This window comes from Lagopus muta, chromosome 11 (assembly GCF_023343835.1).
Source record: "Lagopus muta isolate bLagMut1 chromosome 11, bLagMut1 primary, whole genome shotgun sequence".
In the NCBI taxonomy this organism is placed as follows: domain Eukaryota; kingdom Metazoa; phylum Chordata; class Aves; order Galliformes; family Phasianidae; genus Lagopus; species Lagopus muta.
Window position 1 is genome coordinate 15,893,516 of NC_064443.1, and position 12,203 is coordinate 15,905,718.

At 43.6% G+C, this 12,203-nt stretch overlaps 1 protein-coding gene across 16 annotated transcripts in view; it reads right to left on the reverse strand.

Moving 5' to 3' along the window:
* Positions 1 to 12,203, reverse strand: part of FOXP1 (forkhead box P1) — a 341,534-nt gene that overhangs the window by 53,975 nt on the left and 275,356 nt on the right. For all 16 annotated transcript variants that reach the window (XM_048957784.1, XM_048957785.1, XM_048957787.1 and 13 more), the window contains one exon: positions 6,730 to 6,934. In XM_048957784.1, the coding sequence (XP_048813741.1) occupies positions 6,730 to 6,934 (205 nt within the window). The remainder of the gene's footprint in view (positions 1 to 6,729; positions 6,935 to 12,203) is intronic.

Genomic DNA, 12,203 nt, shown 5'->3' on the forward strand with positions numbered 1-12,203 from the left:
TTGCCATATGGATGCAGACACTGAACAAGCTGTACAATTCCTGGCGACAAGTGCCTGGGGGACTGTCCTATATTAGCACCACCTGTGCTGTGGAAATTGTGCTCTGTGTATGAAATGGTATTTAAGGGCCCATCACGATGTTATTTTTGAGTACACACAAAAAGGAAAATCACAGTTAAAAGAATTCTCTGGCCGGCGGATCTGTTGCTCAGTTCCTGACACTGATCCCCAAAGAACAGATACCTCCTGTATTCACCCAGAACGCAGAGCTGCCCCACACATTAGCAGCTCCCTTGCCTGGGCTCCTACCAATGCTTTAATGAGAGGAATACACCGTGCAGTGAGCACAAGAGAAACCAGAGCCCCCCACACCTCACCAGCACGGGCAGTACGGAGAAGCACCTGGTGGTATTACACAACCACAAGCAATGCAACACGATTTTCCTCCAAGGGCAGCAGGAAGAGCTGCACATCCCCAGTACCAAATTTCAATGCATTCTCGCTGCGCTGGAAATACGAGTCTGTCTGAGGGACAAAAATAGAGCTCTGGATTAGCATGGGATCTCCAGGGAGGAGGGAAAGGGGTCTGAGCAGTGCCCAGATGCTCGGTGAGGAGATCTCCCCTCTCCAAACTGTAAGAAAAAAAAGGGATGCCAAGAAAAAGAAAAGTAACATAAATTGAATTAAAGAAAAACAGTTGTAAAGTGAACATTACAACCTGGGAAAAATGATGTCATTTTATTGAAAAACTCCTTTTTTTCCATTAAACCATAGTGAAACGGATAAAGTTTATACAGCTTAATGGTGGCGTTTTATTTTAAATGCTACTCAATATCTTAGCAGTACGATATAACATGATATAACAGCTGTCAGGCTAACTGCTTGCTTTTTATTGAGGAGCAGAGAAAATAGCTGCACAAAAATCACCTAACTTCTCTACTTTCATGCCATTTTCAAGGGTGTTTCTTTTCCACACTCAGGTTGTGACATGTACGATAAAATATTGCACAGCTCTCTGTTAGAGCACAGCTCAGCTCTTCAGGACAGCCTGGTCCCACAAGCGAACACTGAGGAAGGACAATTTGGAGGAAATAAAAAAGCAGGAATCCACCGCACTGTAAAACAAAACCAGGTCACTTTTTTAAGACTGCTACATAAACACCTCTAATAAAAGAGAAGGGCAAATTTTCATTGGACTTCAAGTATTTAGACAGGAACGTTTTCATAAAAGTTTAACTGCAAAGCGCATGCAATTAACAGAAAGCCATCAGCTATTCCTCTGGTATGTAAAAATAGCATTAAGCTGTATTAAACACACGTGTAAGTATCTCAGTTGCAAGAAAAGGGAGGAGATATGCAAAGCACTCAGATATCAAACAATGATCTGTTGGCCAGATGGAGGAATAAAACAATACATATGCTAAAATTTGGAAAAGTTCTGTTGTGCGTCTGCCAAGGCTCACCCAATCTATTTTAAGTGCTTTCTGATACATCAGCTTAGTGGTTGGAGTCGTACGACTGATCACTATTACATGTGACCAGGAACCAACGAAGCGTTGGCGTTCAGGAGCTCTGATGGCAAATTCCTGAGGGCTGGGAAGCATCGCACCCCCCTCGTTCAGCCACGGGCCACGTGCTGCACCGAGTAATTAGAGACGGTTATATTAGCAGCTTCCACTGGGGAAAAAGACATCAAGTAAACTAGAACCGAGTTCCCAGGGTTTAGTAGAACAACTCTCTGAAAGCCATCGTGTGACAGAAGATCTGCTGGACAGACTGATGCAAGTGGCCTCGTGTGACCGATTCTGGATCTGAAGTGAACCTCCTCAGAGAAGCTGTGCTGAGGGCAGAGCTCAGCAAGCCCACATTGCCCAGCAAGCCCACATCGCCCAGCAGCTGTGAGGAGCCGGAAGGGCCGAGCAATGCGATGCTGGCACCAGAGCAGAATGAGCCAGGGACTGCCGGCCAGGAGAAGAGGGGAGCATATGGACTGCAGGCTGAACCGTTTCATCCCGAGCATTAATAATGGACCAAAATCTGTACTTCTTAATTGTGCCGAATCCTAATGCCCTCATCTAAGGGCCCTGGGATTTTGATGGAGGATCAGCTGGCACGGAAGATAACGACAGCACGACACAAAGCACTAAGCCGAGGCAGCGGATCAATGCCTGCCATGCCCACACCTCGCTCCCCTTCGGAGCTTTCTCTGGACTCCTTCCTCCTGCAGCACCTCTCAAGGAGAAGTGATTTAAAAACCCCTTCGCTTCTCTCATCCATCTTCCCTGAGATGTCCGCTTGCCTAGGTCAAGGCTCAAGTAGGGTAGGAACGGACACAAACAATTAGGGGACAAGCATGGAATTGCTGGAGATTTTGGGACATAATTTTGAGCTTATAAAGGCCACGGTCACCTCAAAGTCATCACACATCCATCAGTTCTGTTTTGCTGCTTTTCCTATGAAAATGAACAAGCTTTTCCTAAGGAAGACAAGACGGAATGACACGGTCCTGTCCTTGACATTGCTAATCACAGCAGATGTACCTAACTGGCTGCCCATATGTATTTATTTACTTATGAGAGAGAAAATGCTTGTTACTGAAGAAACCCAAATGCTGATAAGATGATGAGAGGTTTGTATGCTGGCTATGGTCTCACTTTTGCTTATCCTGAGTGACTACAAGTTTCTATAACTAAATATTTCCCTTAGGGTACTGATGTCTGAGGTATGTTTATTGCATTGAGTGAATTTATATATATAATCAGCACAATAAACATTATTAAATTGTCTGAGTAAAATCAAAGCATGAAACACGCAGTCAGTGCTGAATTCTAATGATGCTGAATGCCCATGATTGCATGGGGAAAGGATCTTAACAAGCCTTGATTTGAGCTTTGGCATCCGCCTCACAAATCACACGAAATGTTCTCTCTTTAATAGTGCTGAATATTGATAAATGTCTCCGCACGGCACAACAGGGAAGTTGGTCTCTATTGGCAATCTTTACCAAAGTGTGTTTTTCCCTTCTCTACACTCAAGGGTTTACCCTGAATGATTTAATTATAATTTTCCTTGTGTAAGACAAATTAAAGAGGAGAGTAGGAGTGTCATGCCAAAGCAGATTATTTATCTCCTTAACAGATTGCTATGCACCAAACCCCAGAGCTGCTGCTGCCGCTACTTACAGGAACTGGGCGAAATGTGGGGCAAAAGCATAGATGTAATATACATTTAAAACCCAAATGAATGAAAGCATTAACCCATTATTTATAGCTGGAATCATTTCATTACTGTGAAAGCCACATACACAGAACACACACAGCCCAAGAGCAGCACCATGATCCCCCCACCACGCAAACAAGCAGAGGCTGCCTTTTGCTTTCGAGCATTCTGCTGCCCTGCAGTACGGCCATGGCCCAGGGTGAATTCTGCCAACCTCCTGACCTCAGCTTCTTGCCATACAGGGGTGCTTCTCATCTCTTAGCTCTGAGGTCTGCAGGTGACAGCAGAGCTGCGTGGGACCAAAGCTTCACCCTGCACAACGGTGGCACTGGGCTGGTGTGGCACAGTAATGTGTGGGCACGCCAAGCAGCCAATTACCGCAGTTCCCCTGCTATCTTAAAACTTATTTATGGCAAAAATGTGCTTTTACACCCAACATATTCAGCTGAGTTCCTGCCTGCTGATGACATTCACGCAGGTACTTCTGCTGCCACTGCAGTCAGACAAGTGGCTCCTGCTTCCCAGGGCTCACAGTCTGAACCAGTGGGATCAGGAACCCCATAAAACACAGCCGGAACTAACCCAGCAATGACAGCAATGACAGTAACTCCCACATAACCAACTTGCCTCCTGCAGCCTACTCCTTCTTCTCAAAAGCCCAAGAGGGTGGGGGGAAACAGCTTTACAGCACACCCTAAAAGTTAATGTTACCTGTATATGATTATTTATGGCTGCCGGGCAGTCGTTATGATGTGGCTGTGGTTAACTGTTAGGACACTTACAGCTTTTACTATGTGCTTTTTATTGTTGTTTAAATCCAAATAAACAGCTCTTGGTTCTATCAGATGGGAGCTAACAGCTGACTTCACTGGTGCTGCATAAGCAACATAGACATCTGCACCACCCCTCTGCCCCTCAGTGATGCTGGGGTGAATTAAGTCACAATAAGCCCCCTAATGCAGGGCAGCAGCACGACACACATCTCACAAAACGCTACAGAAGTGAGCAAGTTGTGGGAGCTCAGCAGGTGCCCAACCCTGCTGTACCTGCCTCTCCATCATGGGATGATGGATGCAGGAAGCTGGCTCATAAGGGAGGAGGTAAGGGAAGTGGCAAACTCAAAACTGACAGCCGCCCCTGACCTGATGGTGGGCTGGGGTCTGCTGTATGTGCAGCTCAGCCATTTTGCTGAACTAGCTGGGCACTGGAATCAGCACACATTTGCTTGCAAGCCTAGCCAAGCCACGCTCCCACCAGATCCACTGTTATTTCCAGCCTTAATCTCTGCAATCAGAAGGCAACCAAAGCTCTGCCTGGGCCTACGCTCCCTTTTGTAACCGAGCTAAAACTTCACCTCCTGAGGGCTTTCAACACTGCAATGCACCTGCACTTCTCTCCCTGCACACTTGCCACCTCAAATGCCTTGCCTGTACACAAAATACCCCTTCAGAAAGAAACACATCCAAACCACAAGGTGTTTCCCCTGCGTCATAAGAAAAGCAGGCAGGCACCACGAGGCCTGATGAGACTGCAACACAACCCTTAAGTGCATCAGGAGGCATTCTTCTGCCTGGAGTCTCCTGCTCTACTTATGGATAAAGACTAATTCAATCACTGCAGCAAATGGCGCAAACCCTCAGTGTACCAAACAGAGGCAAGATAAAGCAAAGACTGTAGCCCTCTTACTCATATTCCTAAATATACCTATTTTTTACTTTGATATTGAAGAGAACTCAACAGAAATGTAAGTAAAGTATAATGACAAGCTTTAACAATGCAGCTATCAATTCAACAACAGAAGATCTTAAGTCTTCTAACCTCATTCAGTCTCAAACAATACTGTGGCATGTTTATGCATTCCTAGCTCATTTAGTTGGAACTTCGCTAATAAAAACACATGTATCTCCCTGTTTGTAGATCCCAATTCCCTCCAGGCCACAATTACACAACAGCACTCAAACATATGGATATTCAGTTCTGCATGATAGTGAGTACTTGAGAAATTTTTTACTTCAGAGTAGATTCATTCATTTCCTCTGCATTTCAAACTACACAGCAATGGTGTTCGTTTCCCCAACTAGACTGTCATTAGCAGACAACACGTGCATCCATCCACTGCAAGAACATCCACTTCACTGCATGGGATTTTTCTTTACAAACTAGGACAAACACAGGTTAAAAATCTATTGGAGTCATAAAACCACCTTGTTCAGCTCTGCATGCAGCAGAAAGGGAACTTAATTGTTTAATAAACATCAATTGGTTTTTAGCATCCCATGTCAGTCTTCACCAAAATCACATCTTTGACACTTGCATGCACTATAAATGTATGCACCAACATTCTGCCACACGTCCTTGCAACGGATAGAAAAAGATGCCTTGCACACACAGCACTTCTGAACGCTGTGTGTGTTCTTCTTTAAAACCTATCTATTCCCAACAGCACTATTTTCTTAATATTAGAAAGATATAAGAGGTATTTATACAGCTTCCCTATCAATCCACTTTCAGGCCACCAGAAATATAAACTCTATGGCTTAAAAATTCCATTATCCTCTTTCTAATGAAAGAAAGGAGGATGGAAAGACAAAGCCATCAGTTTCCATAAACCCCAGCTTTCACTAGTGCCTGATGTAACGTTTCTAGATGGGTGAAGGGACTCTGCTGAATGCAAAGAAGCCCAGTGAGGATGCTCACATGATCCCCGAGACCCTTCTCCTCCAACGCAGCGTCAGCGTCGCTGCCGCCTGCAGCCCTGCTGCCCAGGCCCGTCTATCTCACCGCAAGCAAAAGTTATGTTGTTAGACACGCCTCAGTGAAATCTGGGGGTGTAAAGAAACAAACCTGCAATAAAGCATCCTCGGGAATAAAGCGGAGCCCGCGCTGAGAAGCACGTCAACAGACAACCCCTGATTTAAGCCATTTCTTCTAACAATGCAAGACTAGCACGTATAAATTAACTCACACTTCTAAAAGCCAAACAACACCAGTTAGCTAATTTTATCAGCACTTACAAAATGCACTTTGTTTTAGGAAAACCTAGTGAACTCAAGTCCAAGCTGCTTTGCGAAAGCAAGTACATACAGAGAAGAAAGGTAAATGTCTTAAATGAGCTGGGCACTGAAATTTGGCAGAGAAGCGGATGACGTGTGGCACAACAGCCTGTAGTGACCAACTGATTTCTTCTCACCTCCCATCTGCAAACCCAAAGCACATCAAGAGTAACACCACCAGTGATGCAAAAAAGCAGCTACTCTTTTCACACTTCCCCCCACTTCTCCAATGCTCTTTTAATTAGCTAATTGTGCCCACATTGATCCAATTAACAAGCCACAAAGACCTGAACAAAAGGAGCATACTCTGCCCAGCCGAGACTCCGTTCAACCACACCAAAATCAGACACCGAGGACAAAATTGAGGCCAAGGAGGTTGGCCACTGTTCCCAACAACTCTGCCCTGATCTCGGGCACAACGAGACGCGAGGATGGATGGAACTCTGCTGGCACCTACCTCTCCCGTTTAGGAGTGTGAACCGATAGCTGTCCGTTGGTTGACGCGTGTGGGTTTATTATTAAGGAGGTCTTAGACGGTGCGGATGAGGAGACGCAGGTGGTGGACAGGTCGAGGCTGCTGTGGTTGTTGCTGGCTGCCTCCTCGGCTGTGTGCGAGCTTGTCACTTCCTTCCAGAGCTGCTGCAGTTCTGTTGGAATCATGCCTGAAACAAACAAATTGGATAATTAAATCAATTAACAGCTAATTCGGCCGTCTTCAAACAGTAATTAAATCAAAGAGTCAGTAAACAAAGCCTAGTGTTAGTTTTGTGTGTGTGTGTTTGCACGCATGTAATTTTTTTTATTAACTGAAGGCTAATCCTGAACACTGCACATCTCCTGCTGTGTTTTGTGGGGTGCTACCTGCAACGCCTTTCCAAGGCAAAATCTGGGGCTGGGGGAAGGAGACCCACACCACACAACACCCCCATCAGCAGCTGGGTGATTGTTATATTCTGTCCTTTTTGGAGCAGAGGGCCCAGTCCCACTCGGGCAGAAATCCCCAACATCAAACCAAGGGCGGCCGAGGGCTGCTCCTCATGTCAGCTTGTTTTCTATTGTTTTAAGGAAAGTAAATACTGTCTAACCTGTTTTTAAAAGGAAGGGAGATCCGAGGGAAAAAAAACCCTCAGCTTTATTATTATGACAACAGGAACCACAATATGACTAATTTTGTGCTTAAGTTTTAAATGATGACAAATAGCTTTGTTATTAAATACAGTTTTTATTAATCACTTTTAGACATAAATTATGAATTCATATTGTCTTCCTGAAATGCTTTTCAAATTTTAACAGTCAAATTGATTATACTATGATTATTTCATTAACACACCTATCTTTCTCATTAATTTTGGTTTCTCGAACTGCTCACTTAATTGATGGATGTGTCTACTGAAAAACTGTATAACTTTCTATACAAGTAACACTATTATTACTGTCATTTCTTAGATCAATGCTAATGAGCCATTCAAAAGTAAAACGAAAACATAAAATAAGCTTCAAGAAATACATAAAAAAATTGTTTTCTATTGTGCCAAAATGGACACCAGGCTTGGGACATGCGTGTAGCTTTCAGCAGACAGGGCGAGCGAGAGCTCTGCCAACTCCAGTGGGCATAAAGTGGAGCCTGGAGCACAGGGACACACACGTCAGCATGGCACGGGCTCCCCCTGAGATCACGGGTTTGGATAAAGCTTACGTTTGTGACACGATCAGACAAGTCAGGTTCTCAAAGCGAAGACTATTTCAGTGCTCTTTCAGAAGGCTTTGGAAAAAAATGAGCAGCAGAGACGCATCACTTAAATATGCAGACCAAAAGGAATTACGAAAGTCTGCATGTTTTTAAAGAGGTCTCTCATCAGCAAGATGGTTTGGCTGACTGCTCCTTGTTGGGGCAAACTGTGGCACTGGAGCTATCCTGAGGAAATCTGCCATTTTCTGAGTGTATGGCAGCAGCTCCAATAGCCACACATCTCACCAAACCTAAGGAACTGAAATAGGAGGAAAAAAAAAAAAAGGCAGTATGCATTATATTCATTTGAAACACATAATAAAAAATGCCAAGGTCTAAATTTAATTTATTTTTGTCATTTAGAATACAATGGATAGATAATCATCTCAACGTGATCAGCCAAACATCTTTACTTTGCTAAACTGTTAAAGATTTTAATTATGCTAGCTTTGGAGAGCACTGGTCTAATGAGGCGATAGACTCCAGAGAATCTAAGTGGTTAAGAACTGTGAAATGAGTCTGATAGGATTTTTTTATATTCACCGTGGATCGTTTGCATATCAAAGAGGAGTAAATTATTGCACGACAGACCAATAACCTTCCCCGCCTTTCTGAGAGTAGCATTAACAAAAACAGTTGGTCTCCGGTAACGGTTCGCTACAAAAAAATGCTAAAATCCTTAAATATCTGCAATTAATATATATTATAAAAGAGGCTTCAATTTATACATTAAGTGATCAGATATTCTTAGGACACATCCGCTTCTCCAAAGCCACGTCATTTTCCTTTCATAAGAACCAAACGCCAATTACATTTTGATGGATTCTGTCCCAAATGAGCATTTAGTTATTAGACGTATTCAATTATTACTTGTCCCCTGAAATTAAACCTCCGAGCAAATTAAACAAAGAGAAAGGTCAGTACACAAGCCTATGTCCTGTTTTGCTCTATCTGGGCTATTATTTTCAAACACCTTGCGAAGTGACAGTGTGGGATGTATTTTTAGCCAACATGCTTGACAGGACTGTCTGCGCACTAACAATTACCTGCGAGCGCGGCTGACCCTTACACCACTGTTTACTCAACTGAAACAATAGTGAATAGACTTGTCTGTTGATGATAACATATTGATATGAGACCGTATGAGTCGACACCTATTTTTATTTTCGAGAATAAGCAAATAAGGCGGTCATTCTTCGCCTTTTTCCCCACCCCCCACGCACCCCCTCTCTGGGATCTGTGGGTGAGTCTTTTATTAATTGAGGGAGTAGCACTTCTCTCTTTTCTCCACCTCTGCTTCTCCTTTCCCCTTTCCCTTCCCTCCCAGTCACTACTGGATCGACTCAAGCTTCATCTCCAGGACAAGCCTGCAAGTTATACAGCACTCAAAATACAAACATCTAATATTCATAGCTCTCTGTAGAGCCTGGGAAAGTCAAGGGGTTTGTTCTGACTTCCTATGCAAGTGTAACTCCTATTAGCAATGATGAGAACTGCATATATTGAAGGAGAAATAGAAAACAACCCAATTGGGCAGAAAAAAATGATAGATACAGTAAGATGGATTTCAGCTTGGATGATATTAGAGAAGAGTTAGGTGTGACGTCAAACTCGCCTCTCACAACGCATCGTTCAGACCTGAATGCACCACTGGTATCACTTGATTAATTAAAAAATAAAAAGCAATTTTTAAAAAGCATCCTTCCTCTTTCCTCAAACTTCTGAGAAGCATTCCTAACCAGCTTGTTGAACTTGGCAGCTGAAAGGTATGCTCAGCACTCATCCAGCAAAATGGTTAAATGGAATAATAGAACAAATGGTAAAAGCAAGTAGAACAGATCCAACAAAACACACACAATACATGACAAAATTTACCATTAAACAGTTTCACTTCAATAGCAAGAACTAAATTTTATGTCAGATTCCCAGAACTGCACTGCAGTTACCCAAGATCACTCCTGCTTGTGCCCCAACTCAGTTCCTACCGGTGCCAGGATGCAGACCTGGAACTGCTGGATCCATGGGAGCAATCAGCCCTGGGATGTCTCAGTCCTATTATTTTCACTTGCTTGTGATCTGAGGTGCGATTTGCAGTTTCATTTTACAGATACTGAAGATTGAGCTCTCGCAGCTCAGAGCACTGTTGAAATGGGGTTTGTTTTTAAATTGCTACTATGCAGAGATGTAAAATCTAGATTATAGGTGTGTCTAAACACAGAACAGCAAAAATCACACAAATATAACATTAAAGAGTGTGCTATTTTGTGTAAGACAATAGGCAAGAACACCAACTAAAATGCAGCTATGAACGATGTATTAGTTCTAAAAACAGAACAAAAATCACTTATGAAGTAGCATTCTCTCTTAACATTTATTCCTATTACAGATACTTAGGAATAAAAAGCAAGATGCTCTTAACTAAATTCATAGCCACATTAACTAGAGGGTGGATTTTCCTTTTTATATGCACGCTTGCAGTATCTGTCTTACTCTTGCCCACTGTTCTGAAAACAGAAAGGGATGGTATATATTTTTTAAATACAAAGTGTCCATTACCAATTATTTTAAACTATAGCCCTGGCTCCTCGTTGCATTTTTCAGGACAACCAGTCCCCTTCATTATGAAAGAAAATGTAGGCACAGGTTTAAAAAATGTATGTTGTGGGGACAGTTGACAGATTACTGCTCACGGAACTCAATTTCCCAACCCCAGGTATCACCAGCTCAAAGACAAACAGAGTTGCTCAACCTCTTTGTGTCCTTGTACCTCCATACCCAGGTGACCATGTTCAAGCAAGCAGAAAGTTGATTTAAACCTCATAATGACATCAGTTTTAAGCCATCGTCTCTCTGATAAAAAAGAATCGTGCTGGATTGCAAGCTGCCTGAATCCTCCAGTTCCTCCCCAGCCAGCGCCGCACCCCACAGCTCACCTCCCCGCACAGAGCAGCCCTCCCAGCCCTCCTGTTTGTGTTTGTGTTGTTCTGGCACCCCTTGGCTATAAACAGGCTTCTTCCCAACACGGTGAGGACTAATAGTGGCACTTGGCTGCTAACCGTATCAATCAATGCCACGACTGCTGAATTACCTACTGGTGTCTCCGATGTGTTACTGCACAGATTACACTTCATGCATCACCACATTCATTTCTTTCACATTACACATGAGCGTGTCTTGTCACTGCCCAATTGCCCTCCTTTGGACAGCTTAACTGATGTACCACACAATGAACCCTACTGAGCAAACTTAATAGTATAGGAGCTGTGGGAAAAATTAGAAAGGTTGAAGCTGGAGTCCAGTGGGCGTGTGGGAACAGCTTGTGGTGTTTCCAACAATAAATCCAAAGCGTAATTAATGCGTGTTACAACATTCTGCACACATAAGTGGCACTTGTCTACGTGCCCATTTTCCCAAACTCATCTCAGCACACTGATGGTGACTGACAAACCCCTGTCCCAGGCCAGAAGCTGCTGCTGCCACAACCCGCCTGCCTGCGTATCAGGAGTGCACAGCTAGGAGCACACCAGGGGGCTGAGTCTGGGAGTGTGGGTGTCCCATGACAGGGTTAGGGGGCTCCAACGCTTTGTGGGTCATGCAAGAAACAAAAAATAAGCCTCAGTAAACCACACCAGCCACCTGGCAGAGCAGCTTTCTCTCCCTCTATCCATGTCAGTTAACATTTACCAGCCATCTTGCTCTCCTTTTCGCAGCTCTAATACACATAAAAAAGGAGGGTGAAGAACAGAAGCAATTTCACCCCCAACCCCATTTAACCAAACAGAGCTGAATGTAAATACATTATATGGTTTAGCAACCAGTAGCAGCCTTAAGGCTGCTTTGAAGAGCCCAAATCATTTCAAGCTGAGCTGACTCCAGTTGTTGAGGTGGGTGTTGAAATTTATTATGGGGCAAAGGGAAGGAAAAGGCACAGCTATTCAGAAATATCTGCATCTTGGCTGAAAGACCTGGTCCTCCCCGAGCCATGCCAACTCTGAGCCACCAGCTTCAGTGACAGCAGACAGAGCTCAAGCATGCCTGTTAAAATGCCCCAGAGCTCGCAGAGAAACTGAGTTGGAATATAAATAAATAAATAAATATAGCCATGGAGAAAAAAAAAAAAAGAATAAAAAAAATCCAGGTTGTAATTACTGTCAGAAGTATTGTGATTTGAGTAGCTATTGCTTTCAATGTATCAATATCTT